Source organism: Gracilinanus agilis, chromosome X (genome assembly GCF_016433145.1).
Source record: "Gracilinanus agilis isolate LMUSP501 chromosome X, AgileGrace, whole genome shotgun sequence".
In the NCBI taxonomy this organism is placed as follows: Eukaryota; Metazoa; Chordata; class Mammalia; order Didelphimorphia; family Didelphidae; genus Gracilinanus; species Gracilinanus agilis.
In genome coordinates, this window is record NC_058136.1 from 55,370,219 (window position 1) to 55,384,573 (window position 14,355).

At 42.3% G+C, this 14,355-nt stretch overlaps 2 protein-coding genes across 2 annotated transcripts in view; both read left to right on the forward strand.

Annotated features, from left to right (window-relative positions):
* KLHL13 (kelch like family member 13) overlaps positions 1-10,627 on the forward strand; it is a 179,052-nt gene extending 168,425 nt beyond the window's left edge. The window contains exon 6 of the mRNA XM_044682841.1: positions 10,545-10,627. Within this exon, the coding sequence (XP_044538776.1) occupies positions 10,545-10,627 (83 nt within the window). The remainder of the gene's footprint in view (positions 1-10,544) is intronic.
* A 77-nt stretch (positions 10,628-10,704) lies between these two features.
* Positions 10,705-13,713, forward strand: LOC123253688 (oxysterol-binding protein 1-like). The gene has a single exon (XM_044682842.1). It carries the CDS (start codon positions 10,705-10,707, stop codon positions 13,711-13,713), a length of 3,009 nt encoding a protein of 1,002 aa, XP_044538777.1.
* The last annotated feature ends 642 nt before the right edge of the window (positions 13,714-14,355 follow it).

A 14,355-nucleotide genomic window follows, 5' to 3' on the forward strand; every position in this document is an offset into this window, starting at 1 on the left:
TCAGGTGCCACCTCCTATGTTTTGGGCAGCCTTTCCTGATTCCTCCAAGTTAGTGCTTTCACACACCTGAAAAGGATCTTGTTATGTATCACTGTATGCCAGATCCTCCAATTAGAATGTAAGCTGCTTGAGGGAAGGAGACTGCTTCTGGTTTATTTTTGCTTTTTTGTCTCTTGTATCCCTAATACTTGGGAAAGTGCCCAGCACATAGGTGGCTCTCAGAGAGGTTTGCCAATTTTGAATTTATTGGCTCTCCATTGGCTAAGCTGTTGTAGAGAGGGCACAGACTTGATTCTGTAACTTCTTGACTGTGGGACCTTGGGCCACGTCACTTCACCTTTCGGAGGCTCAGTTTCCTTATCTGTAAAAAGAGGATATTGGACTAGATAAGCATGAAGGTTCCTTCTAACTTTAGTATTTTATGATTCTACATCATTGCTATTCCGTTGACCAGGATGTGGAAATGACCTTGTTAAACAGAACAGCCTATTCTCATGGTATTTGTTAAGACTGGATTTGTCTGTATCACTTATATATGACATACTGGGCTAGCACCATAGGCTTAATTTGACCATGTCACTGTCATACTGGGCAGTGTCAGAAGGGCCCCTGCCTGCCTTCCTGTGCAGCCTAGTCATTAGAATCAACTGACCCTACACTTTTCATTTCAGCGAAAGTCCCTTGGTTCTCTTTTGAACCATAACTAGCAAAATATCAGTGAAACTTGGGCAAGGGATTTAGGAGGACTGGACTGGGGCATCTCTCTTCTATAGACCACTGAGTAGATAGTGAAACAATAGCATGTCATGATATCTGGAGATGTACTTTTCCTGACCTTACTGACCCTAATTTCTCCCCCAACACTCATACAGATTGTATTCCAAGGCCAGACCAATTGTCCTTAAGCATTGTTTTCATTGTGTCATCCCCCTTGCTAAAGCTATAATGGTCCCATTTTTATAGGATAAAATACAAATCTATACCATTCCTTCTTTCCTTCCTTTCTTCCTTCTTTCCTTCCAACTCCTGGAGAGACAACACAAATGAAACTGGCCTTATCCTCAAGGAGTTTCTGTTGGAAGTGGAGGGTGGGCAGAGGTATAGAAATGTCATAGGCAAGTCAATATGAATTAAAATAATTTTGGGGGGGATGGTGGGAGGGGGAAAATTCTTTTTGTAGGAGGTGGCAGATGAGAAGTCACAGCTTTTTCGAGGCATGGGAGATAACCCTCATGCAAATGCATGAAGATGGTAGATGGAGGATCATGTAGGGAGAACAGCAAATAGGCCAGTTAGTCTTGGACATAGTGCACGAGGAGTAATGTTCAATAAATAAACCTGGAAAAACACTGTAGGTAGAATTCTTTCCCTGTCTGGGCCTCCACTTCCTCCTATGGAAAAAGAAGGGGTTGAACTGGATGATCACTCCGGTCTCGTCCAGCTCTATATCCCATCAATTGAAAAAAAATCATTTCTGACCAAGAGTAAAATATCACCACACAACGAATACAGGAGTGAAAGAATCAACAGAGACAGAGGGAAACAACCTTCAAAAAACAAAACCCCCAAAGGTAGGCAGAGATCATCTGGGGAAATGAGGTAAGAGGGGAGCAGAGCTAGCAGGAGGCATAGCAGCAAGAGAAGAGCAAGTCACACCTCTCACCACCCCACAAATCTGCTCTCACAGGTTCTGAACTTAAGTCCAAACTAAGTCAAGACCCTGAGATCCTGCTGGGCAATTAGTGGTCCAAGCCAACTAACACCCCCTTGAAATTGCAAACCTGTAGAGAAGTCTGGAGTCCCAGCCCAGGGCACCCTGGGCTGTATGGGGCTGATCTGCGTGGGCCCAGAGTGAAGCCAGGAATCCAAGTCTGGGCTTGGGGTGAGGATGCAGTTCTTGGGGGAAGCCTTGCTGGGATCTTTTTGCCCAAAACTAAGGGTGGAGCTCCAGGACAGGTAGCAGACAGAATGGGCCATCTAAGGTAAAAATCTGAGACTCCTCTTTTGACTCCTTTTCAGGTCCCCACCTTTTCTCAATATTCTTATTGGAAAGCTTTGAGTCTTTAGCAGACCCGCAGCTACTGAGTTAACAATTTCTCTCCTTGATAATTAAGAAGCCTGAACTCCAAAAAGATATATTACTTAGATAATCAGGCTGGACACAGACAAAGCTAGACAAGACTTTATCTGACCAAGTGCAATCCTGTAAATCAAGAAGACAGAACTCAATTAGTAAAAATCTCAATGAAATATCTTTCTGCTCCCAGAATTAACCCCCTACTGATTGGTGGTTAGAATTTGGCCTTTGACCCTGGACCTATCTCTCTACTTTTTAGACTTTAATGGGTTTTTCTATGATTTGTGACCCCTTCACAGCTGTGATTTCTTTCTCTGTGTTCTTTGTTTGAAACCAGTATATAATAAACTCAAAACTCCATAGCAGTTGGAGCAGCTATGGGCTAACCACTAGTCTGGCTGTTCTCAGTTTTCTGTTTCTGGTCTTTTCAATCTGACGCCATTAAACACCACTCAGGACCCCCAAAAATATAGAGCTGGCTCTCTATACTCAAGAAGGAAATAGATAGTAGGGATCTTAACTTTCCCCTCTCAGAACTAGATAAATCAAACAAACAAAAATAAATAAGAGAGAAGTCAAGGAAGTAAATGAATTCTAGAAAAATTAGAGTTAATAGATTTTTGGAGAAAACTGAATAGGGGTAAAAAAGAAAATACCTTCTTTTCAGCATTACATGGTATATATACAAGGATCAACCATGTACAAGGGCATAGAAATATTGCAAACAAATTCAGAAAAGCAGAATTAATAAATGCCACTTTGTCAGACCATAATGCGGTAAAAATTATATTTAAAAAAGGTCCATGGGAAGACAAATTTAAAGTTAACTGGAAATTAATCAAATTCTTCAAAACAGGTGGGTGAAAGAAGAAATCATAGAAATAATTACAGTCTTCCTTAGAGAGAATGACAATGAGGTGACATCATATCAAAACCAATAGAATACAACCAAAGCAATACTCAGGGGAAAATTTATATCACTGAGTGCCTATACCAACCAAATAGAGAGGGCAGAGATCAATGGATTGGGCTTTCAACTTAAAAAAAAATTAGAAAAAGAACAAATTAAAAATCCCCAGATAAAATCTAAATTGAAAATCCTAAAAAGTAAAGGAGAAATTAATCAAATTGAAAGTAAAAAATCTATTGAACTAAAAAATAAGACTAGGAGCTGGTACTTTGAAAAAACAAATAAAATAGATAAAATACTAATCAATCTAATAAAAAAAGAAAGAAGAAAATAAAATTAAAAGTATCAAAGATGAAAGGGGCAATCTCATCTGTAATGAAGAGGAAATTAAGGCAATTACTAAAAACTACTTTGCTCAATTATATGTCAATAAATATGAAAATTTAGGTGAAATGGGTGAATATTGCTCAGATTAACAAAAGAGGAAATAGAATGCTTAATCCCATCTCAGAAAAACAAATTGAACAAGTCATCAAAGAACTCCCTAAGGACCAAATGGATTCATAAGTGAATTCAATAAAAAATTTAAAGAACAACTAATCTCAATACTATACAAACTATTTGACATAATAAACAAAGAAGGAGTTCTACCAAATTCCCTTTATGACACAAATATGGTACTGACCCCAAAGCCAGTTATACCAAAAACAGAGAAAGAAAACTACAGACCAATCTCCTTAATGAACATAGATGCAAAAATCTTAAATAGAATATTAGCAAAAAGACTCCAGCAAATGATTATGAGGGTTATTCATTATGATCAGGTGGGATTTATACCAGGAATGCAAGGATGGTTCAACATTAGGAAAACCATCCATATAACTGACCATATCAACAAGCAAACCAACAAAAATCACATGATTATCTCAATAGATGCTGAAAAAGCCTTTGACAAAATATAGCACCCATTCCTCTTGAAAACACTGGAAAGTATAGGAATAGAAGGTCCTTTCCTAAAAATAATAAACAGTATATATCTAAAACCATCAACAAGCATCATATGCAATGGGGATAAATTAGAAGCCTTCCCAATAAGATCAGGAGTGAAACAAGGATGCCCATTATCACCTTTATTATTTAACATGGTACTAGAAACACTAGCAGTAGCAATTAGAGAAGAAAAAGAAATTGAAGGTATTAAAATAGGCAATGAGGAGACCAAGCTATCACTCTTTGCAGATGATATAATGGTTTCCCTAAAAAATCCTAGAGAATCAACTAAGAAGCTAGTGGAAATAATCAACAACTTTAGCAAAGTTGCAGGTTACAAAAAATGCACATAAATCATCAGCATTTCTATATATTTCCAACACATCACAGCAGCAAGAGTTAGAAAGAGAAATTCCATTTAAAATCAATATAAAATACTTAGGAAACTATCTGCCAGGACATACACAGGAATTATATGAACACAATTACAAAACCCTTTCCACACATTTAAAACTAGATCTAAACAATTGGAAAAACATTAATTGCTCATGGGTAGGATGATCTAACATAATAAAAATGACCATTCTACCCAAATTAATTTACCTATTTAGTGCCATACCTATCAAAATACAAAAAAACTTTTTTACTAAATTAGAAAAAAACTATAAAAAAGTTTCCAAAAGTTCATTTGGAAGAATAAAAGATCAAGAATATCAAGGGAAATAATGAAAAAAAATGTGAAGGAAGCTGGCTTAGCAGTATCAGATATTAAACTATAAAGCAGCAGTCATCAAAACAATATGGTCCTGGCGAAGAGACAGAAGGGAGGATCAGTGGAATAGACTTGGGGTAAGTGACCTCAGCAAGACAGTGTATGATAAACCCAAAGAGCCTGGCTTTGGGGACAAAAAATCCACTATTTGACAAAAACTGCTGGGAAAATTGGAAAACAGTATGGGAGAGATTAAATCTAGATCAACACCTCATACCCTACACCAAGATAAATTCAGAATGGGTGAATGACATGAATATAAAGAAGGAAACTAAAAGTAAAGTAGGTGAACACAGAATAGCATACTTGTCAGATCTCTGGGAAAGGAAAGAATTTAAAATCAAGCAAGAGTTAGCAAAAAAATTACAAAATGTAAATTAAATAATTTTGATTACATTAAATTAAGAAGGTTTTGTACAAACAAAACCAATGCAACCAAAATTTCATATTAGGAAAACCATTTACATAATTAATCATATCAGTAATCAAATCAACAGAAACCACATGATTATCTCAATAGATGTAGAAAAAGCTTTTGACAAAATACAACACCCATTCCTATTGAAACACTAGCAAGCATAGGACTAGAAGGGTCATTCCTCAAAATAATAAACAGTTTATCTTTAAAAGTATCATCTGCAACAGGGACAAGTTAGAAGCCTTTCCAATAAGATCAAGAGTGAAGCAAGGATGCCCATTGTCACCTCTTTTGTTCAATATTATACTAAAAACCCTAACAGTAGCAATTAGAGAAGAAAAAGACTAAACTATCACTCTTTGCAGATGATATGATGGTATACTTAAAGAATCCCAGAAAATCAACTAAACAGCTAGTGGAAATAATTAACAACTTTAGTAAAGTTGCAGGATATAGAATGAAACCCACATAAATCATCAGCATTTTTATATATTTTCAACAAAACTCAGCAGCAGCATTTAGAAAGAGAAACTCCATTTAAAAACACTCGACAATATAAAATATTTAGGAATCTAACTGCCAAAACAAATATAGGAATTATATACACAACTACAAATTTTCACACAATTAAAACTAGATCTAAACCAGGGGTTCCCAGACTTTTTTGGCCTCCCACCCCTTTCCAGAAAAAATATTCCTGAGTCCCCTGGAAATTATTTTTTGAAAAAATTTTAATAGCAATTAATAGGAAAGATAAATGCACCTGTGGCCATCACTGCCCTCCTGGATCGCTGCAGCAGCCACCAGGGCCCACTTTGGGAATCACAGATCTAAATAATTGGAAAAACATTAACTATTCCTGGGTAGGACAATCTAATATAATAAAAATGATAATTCTACCCAAATTAATCAACTTATTCAGTGCCATACCTATCAAACTACCAAAAAACTTTTTATAGAATTAGAAAAAATTATACAAAGTTCATCTGAAGAACAAAAGATCAATAATATCAAGGGAAATAATGAAAAAATGTGAAGGAAGGGGGCCTAGCAGTACCAGATCTTAAACTGTACTATAAAGCAGTGATCATCAAAACAATATGGGACTGGCTAAGAGTCAGAAGGGAGGATGAATGGAATAAATAAAGAAATAATGATAATGATAATTGTTGTACCCAAATTTTAATACCTAACCCAGGTTCATGGCCGGAGGAAGAATCACACTGACAATGCAATATGCAAGAAGAGGCTCATTCTTTACTAGCAATAATAGCTAGGGTCACTAGGCAGAGAGGCATGCCTGAACGACCCCTTGGAATTCTCAGCCAAGAGTTTATATAGAAATGTTTGGGGAAGGGGGTTGGTACATACATAATTATCAAGGTAGTGTCAGGGACAGGTGGTCAGGAAGCATTTGGGGAGGGGGGGGTTTCAGGGTCAGGGGTCAGGAAGCATTTGGTAAATATACATTAAATAGGCAAATATTGTTAAGCAGGCAAACACAGACAAACATTCCTCAAGAAGGTTAATATTCATCAGATAAGATAGCTTCAGTTTCAGGCTGAAGGGGGAGATAAGGAAGACTGTGCTGGGAAACCTTGGGGGCTGGAGGTAGCTTGTCCAGACCCCAAATAGTTCAGTAGACTTCGAGACTGATTTTTAAATCCAACATAATAAAATAATTCGAAATAATAAAACTGAGGTAAATGACCTCAGTAAGCTAGTATTCGATAAACCCAAAGACCCCAGATTTGGGGACAAGAACTCACTATTTGACAAAAACTGCTGGGAAAATTAGAAAACAGTATGGAGAAAATTAGGTTTAGATCAACATCTTACACGCTAGAGCAGGGGTCTGCAACATATGGCTCTTTCGAGGGCCAGATACAACTCTTTCCGCAGAAACCATAAAGTCCATTTTTTTTCAGGCGCTGTTACAGGAGCGGCACTGTGAGCACTGCACGGCTCTCATGAAATGACATTTTAAAAAAGGTGGCGTTTGTGGCTCTCACGGCCAAAAAGGTTACCGACCCCTGCTCCAAAGGTTCCCAAACTTTTTTGACCTCCCACCCCCTTTCTAGAAAAAATATTACTTATCGCCCCCTGGCACATACTATCACCGCCCCCTTACAGTTATTCACTGCCCCCAAATGCACCTGTGACCATCACTGCTTCCCTGCATCGCTGCAGCACCCACCAGGGGCCGGTGGCGCCCACTTTGGGAATCACTGCTCTATACTAAGATAAATTCAAAAAGGGTAAATGACTTAAATATAAAGAGTGAAATCATAAATTAGGTGAACATCGATTAGTATACCTATCAGATCTGTGGAAAAGGAAGGAATTTAATACCAAGCAAGAGATAGAGAGCATTACAAAGTATAAAATGAATGATTTTGATTATATCAAATTAAAAAGGTTTTGTACAAACAAAACTGATGCAACCAAAATTAGAAGGAAAGAAACAAATTAGGAGAGCATTTTTATAACAAAACTCTGACAAAGGTTTAATTTCCCAAATGTATAAGGAACTAAGTCAAATCTACAAAAAATCAAGGTATTCCCCAATTGACAAATGATCAAGGGACATGATTAGGCATTTTTCACATGATAAAATCAAAACTATCAATAAACACATGAAAAAGTATTCTAAATCCCTCCTGATTAGAGAAATTCAAATTAAAACAACTCTGAGGTACCACCTCACACCTAGCAGATTGGCCAATATGACAGCAAAGGAAAGTGATAAATGTTGGATGGGATGTGGCAAAATTGGGTCACTAATATACTGCTGATGGAGTTGTGAATTGATCTAACCATTCTGGAGGGCAATTTGGAACTACGCACAAAAGGCTTCAAATGAATGCCTAGCTTTTGAGCCAGCTATATCACTGCTGGGTTTGTACCCCAAAGAAATAATAAGGAAAAAGACTTGTACAAAAATATTCATAGCTTCACTCTTTGTGGTAGCAAAAAATTGGAAAATGAGGGGGTGTCCATCAATTGGGGAATGGCTGAACAAATTGTAGTATCTGTTGGTGATGGAATGCTATTGTGCTCAAAGGAATAAAGAACTGGAGGAATTCCATGTGAACTGGAAAGACCTCCAGGAATGGATGCAGAGTGAAAGGAGCAGAGCCAGGAGAACATTGTACCCAGAGACTGATACAAAGAAAGTAAGCTCCCTGAGGGGAGGAAATGCATATGGCTTTGGTTTTGTGTCCCTTGGCACATAATAGGACTTAATAAATACTTCTTAGACTGACTCATAATATTCTTTTGGTTACTTCTCTCTGCATTATTTAATGCAAACCATGTTATCAGAATTCCTCACAGTCATCTTTTCTTACTACCTAATACTATTTTATTGCATTCATATACCAAAGTTTCCTCAAGCCATTACCTGATCAGTGGGTACCCCTTTTGTTTCCAGTTTTTGTCTACCACTAAGTGTTGATACCATGAATATTTTGCCATTCATGAGACTGCCATCTCTTCCACTTACTACATGTAGTGTGACTGGTGGGGAAGCCACTTAAACTGTCTGACCTTAGTGTCCTCTGTAGAATGGGAGGGTTGAATTAAGTCGCCCTTGAGGTACCTTCCCACTCTAAATCCCTTGTTCCCTGGACCTTGCCGAGTATCATCCAGTGGCAGGACTTTTGGATCAAAGGATATAGGAACAGCTTAATCCCTTTTATTCTTGCATGGCATTACAAAGGCAGAAATATTCATCTTTAGGTCAATCTCCAGATGAGAAAATGAATGGAAGCTTTGTTGCCTTGATGTGTTTTCCAGGCTTCCACTCCAGTACTCAGTATGACTAGACTAACACCCAGAGTTGAAGGACAAGAACCCCAACTCTAGAGCAGTGATTCCCAAAGTGGGCGCTACTGCCCCCTTGTGGGTGCTGCAGCGATCCAGGAAAGCGGTGATGGCCACAGGTGCATTGATCTTTCCTATTAATTGCTATTAAAATTTGAAAAATTAATTTCCGGGGGCTAAGGAATATTTTTTCTGGAAAGGGGGCGGTGGGCCAAAAAAGTTTGGGAACTGCCGCTCTAAAGGAATGTACAACTTGGACTCTCTGCATCCTGTGGTAGTCTGTGACTTGCAGCTACCCATATGACATCAAGGGAAGACATTGGCTAGTAAAGAAACGGGCTCGGAGTTGTCACTGAAAGTGTGGTACAGTTTCCAAATGCAATGTTGCCCTCTCTCTGCCCATGAGCAGTGTGTGCTGAAGAGAGAGAGAAGAGAAGAGAAGAGAGCAGCTTTCTGGGTTGTCTCTCAAATCGTGTGTGTGTGCAAAAAAGAATGAGTCTCTTTAGACACTTTGATACAGAATCCTCAGGAGGAAAAGCAAATGGGATGATGTTTTGTGGCCACATGTCTGACATGACATGGAGCTGGTCCACTGGTTTGTGTAAGCTGGACAGACACTGTTAGATGGCTAGTCTTGGGAAATTCCCCATTCTTGCTACCTAACTACTAATCTGCTTCCTTTCCCCTGTCTTTATTTTGGTGGTAATATCATAGGATCCTAGACCTGGAAGTGACCTCAGAGGCCATCTAGCCCAACTGCCTAATTTTACAGAGATGGAAACTGAGGTCCAGGAAGGAGAAGTGACTCGTCCAAGGTCACACACATAGTATGTGACTCAACCAGAATTCTAACTATTTCCTGTGTCTCTTGATTTCTTGTTCTTTCCCCCTGCACAATTGTCAGGGAGCTTTTTTGTGGGGGTTCTCTGATCAGAAGCGGCAGCTTTTTACTCATTCCCACCATGCCTTTCTGTTGCTCTTTGGATCACTTGTAAGCTGAATTCTTTAGAACCTCCTAGTTTATAATTTGGAACCATATAAAACAACAGGAAACCTACGGATATCAAAAGGTGAGAGCAGCTCGGGACATTAAAATAGTGGGTGAGCCGAGCCCTTTCCCCTTCTGGGCTCCCAGGCAGCATCTGTCCATAACACTCACGCTGCTGCTGTTCTCTGCGGGTGGTCCATCTATCTCACTGTCTCTTGGGGAGGGGGGGGGCATGGAGAGGCATTCTTCACCCACTGGGTTTTTCCTGTGTGGACTCTGGTTCAAAGTGGATGAGGATGAGCTCTTTTCCTGGACGCTGCTTGGGAGACTGGCACCTTTTAGTGATCCGGGGCAATCCCGTGCCCCAAACTTTCTATGAGGTGGGCTTTTGGCAACACTGCCAATATTAGCTGGCACTTATTTGGGTTATCCCATATACCCTGTGGGGTGATTGCTATTATTATGGAAGGGGGACCGAAGTCAACAGGCTTTATTACTTGTCCAGGGTCATATAGCTAATACGTCACACAAGGGACGTTTGACGGCAAGCCGTAATAATCTTAGCACAGCAGGAGGGCGAAGGGATTGCTTTGCGGCAGGCTGCGGTAGACCCCTGCCGAGGGCCCTGGGAAACCCCCCCGGGGTAAGCGTTGGCCTTGGCGTCCTTCCGGTCTCGAGACTTCTCACTTCCGCCCAGGCTTCTGAGGGAGTGCGTGTGGAAGCCATGAAGAAGTTACGAGCGGTAGCTGGCATGGCCTCAGAACGCCAGAGGCGAGATGTCCAGGAGCCTGAGGTGAGCCGTGAGGCAGCCTCAGCCGCCACCGAGGCAGGGGGACCAGATATGAGGGAGGCTGAGGTTCGTGCGGAGGTGGCGGCGGCTCGAGCGGCCGCGGCTGTGGCTAAAGCCGCGGCGGCGGCCGCAGTAGCAAAGGCCGAGGCCGTGGAGGCCCGAGCCGAGACCGCGGCTGCAATGGCCAAAGTAGCAGCCCAGGCGGGAGAGGAGGTGAAAGCCGTGGCGGAGGCTGTGGCGGCCAAGGCTGGGGCGAGAGCGAAAAAGAAGGTAGAGCAGAGGGTGCCGGAAGAGAGAGAGGCCCAAAAAGCGGAGGCCTCAAGAGACGCGGGAGCCATGCGGCGCAGAGCTGGAGCTGACGCCAGCAGAGAGGCGCCCCCTAGCTTGGCGGTGATGATTGCTGCAGCTTCGGCAGAGGTCCATTCCCGGGTGAGCAGCCCTTCCAGAAAATCCAAGGGTTCCGGGGTAAGCCCAAGCGGTGGAAATCGAGGCGACCGGGGCCAGGAGACGCAATCTCCTGTTCAACCGAGGCGCCGGCGGGCAGGCATTACAAGCGGGAAGGGGGCAGGCGTGATGAGCCGAATAGCTGCGTCTTTAGACCTGCGGCCCAGGCTTTGGCCTACTCCGTCTCGAGCCAGAGCGGCGGTCCCAGCCCCGACCCAGGCCCCGGCCCCAGACCTGGCCCCGGCCACGGCCACGGCCACGGCCACGGCCATGGCCACGGCCCCATCCAAAACTCCCACTCCAGCTCTGAGACCGACCAAAGTTTCGTCTCTGGCCCCTGGGTTCAAGGGCCAGGCCCCAACCCTATCCCAGATGACAGTGAAACCCAAGACTTCCACAAAAAGTTCCACGTTGGGGATAGGTATGACAGTGGCCCAGGGTTCAGACTCCCTCGAGGGTTGGCTCTCCAAGTGGAGTAACAGCCTAAAGAGCTACCAGCCCCGCTGGTTCATGCTGAGCCATGGGCTGCTCAGCTATTATTGCGACAAGGCTGAGATGCACAATACTTGCCAGGGCACCATCAGCCTGGCTTCTGCCACCATAACGGTGGAGGACTCCCATAGTTTTGTCATTTCTAATGGCGATTTCCATGCCTACCGCCTCAAAGCCAGCTCAGAAACTGAGCAGCAAGATTGGATTAAAGCTTTGAAGCTAGCCAAGGGCAAAGCTGTTAAGATGCCCAGCCATTTTGATGATTCAGAAGAGGAAGCATCCACTTCCTCTCGCCAGGCAGAAAAGATGGATTTGCAGAAGTCCCTGCATACCCTCTCTCAAAAAGTAGATGATGTGACCACATACACTGACTTAGTAGCTTCCCAGGGCCAGGTGCTGCAGAGTGCCCTCAGGGAGTTGGAGACCATTAAGATCCCCAAGGAGAGCCATGCCAAGATGGAGCAGGTCACTGAGCATGCTGTCCTCCTCAAAGACACGTCCAGTACGATGACCAACGTATGTAAAGATTTCCTAAAGTTGGTTCTTGTCCAGAGTGAGAAATGGCAGAAGTCTCTGCAGCTGGAGAAAGAAAAGCGCATTCAACTGGAAGAGGCCTTAGAACAGCTGGCCGAGCAGCATAATCGCCTAGAGAGAACCTTGCAAAGTGATGCTGCCAAAGGGACTGAGAAAGATGAGGCCAGACAAGAATCGGGTGCTAGTTCTCAAGTCGCTGAGGTGCCCGGGGACCCGGGCCAAGAGTGTGCCCCGAGTGAGATCCACGGGGCCAGCCAAGCCAGCGGACAATATAAACAACCTGTGAAAAAAATCAAAAAGGCCCAGAGAATTCAGATTCCATACAAGCCAACCTACAGCCTTAACTTATGGAGTATGATAAAGAACTACATCGGGAAAGAGCTCTCCAAAATCCCATTGCTGGTGAACTTCAGCGAGCCTTTGTCCATGCTTCAGCGCCTCACTGAAGATCTAGAATACCACGAGTTACTCGACCAAGCTGCCAAGTGTGAAGATTCCCTAGAACAGTTGTGCTATGTGGCAACTTTCATCACGTCTTCTTACTCTACTACTGTGTTCCGCACCAACATGCCTTTCAGTCCCCTCCTAGGGGAGACCTTTGAACTGGACTTAATGGAGGAGAATGGCTTCCGTTCTCTCTGTGAGCAAGTGAACCTGCATCCTCCAGTTGCGGCGCACCATGTGGATTCCAGAAATGGTTGGACATTTTACCAGGACATTGAAATTACCGGCAAGTTCCATGGCAAGTTTCTTGACATTACACCCAGTGGGACTGTTCACTGCGTCTTCCATGCCACTGGTCATCACTACACCTGGAAGAAAGCGCTCACCACTGTGAACAATATTATTTTGGGAAAACTGTGGATAGACCAGTCTGGTGAGATAGAAATTGCCAATCACAAGACAGGAGACAAGTGCATCCTCAAGTTTGTTCCTCATAGCTACCTCTCCCAGGACGTGCCCAGGAAGGTTACTGGACAGGTACTTGATCCTTCCCAAAAAGTCCACTTTACTCTTCTGGGAACCTGGGATGAGAAGATAGAGTGTTTCCGAGTGCTTCCAGCCAAAGATGCAGATCCCGGCGTCGTCCTCTGGAAGAGGAACCCCCTCCCAAAGAATGCTGAGAACATGTACTATTTTTCAGAGTTTGCCCTGACTCTCAATGCTTTGGAAGATGGCGTAGCTCCCACAGATAGCCGATTGCGACCTGACCAAAGACTGATGGAGAATGGATATTGGGATGAAGCAAATGCTGAAAAGTGGCGCCTGGAAGAAAAACAGCGTCTCGCTACCAAAAAGAGGGAAGGCAAAGCTGTGAGAGCCGCAGATTCTGGGACTGTTGCTCTCCACAAGGCATTGTGGTTTGAGCAGAAGGAGGACCCCATTACCAAGGAACTGATCCATATGTATAGAGGAGGATATTGGGAGTGTAAAGAAAACCGTGACTGGGGCTCATGCCCAAACATTTTCTGAATTGGAAGGAGGAAGAATAAAAGGGAGGTCAAAGTGGGGAGGGAGAGGAGCAAGGTTGGGAGAGAGCAGGCAGTTGTGACTGCCTTCTTTTCTTTTCTTTTTTTCTTTTGAATTTGTCTTAGCCAACTATTTGGTTAAAGTCAGTCACCAGAAGCAGAAGCCAGCAGTGATATTTGGCTGGGTTGCATTCATTTGTTAGAAATTGAAATGATATACTAGATACCTGTGTTTGAAAAAAAAGGTTGGGTGACCGAAGGTGACCATTATTTTATGCCTATTAGGCCTTTATGCCTTTGGCTCTTTTCTTTCTTTTTTTGCTCCTCCCTTTAAATGAGGTTTTTTTTTTTGTGATAACTTTTTTTTGGTAATACAGAAAATACAAGATAATTAAACAAGTCACCCACAAAGTACATCCCCCTCCCTAAAGAGTTAAGCAAAAAGCATAAGAGTGATTACAATGGCTTATTCAGATCAGCTTACATTGTGTAAGCTTCAGCATTATTGTTTTTTAAAAAAAAAAGGAAAGTCTGGTTTAATTTTAATAATTTGGCGCTAACATTTTCCATTGTTTTTGACCTGGGTTTTGCAGCATTTAATAGTTGTCTTAATTTACATTGTTAGGAGATGTGGATGTGGTTCTAT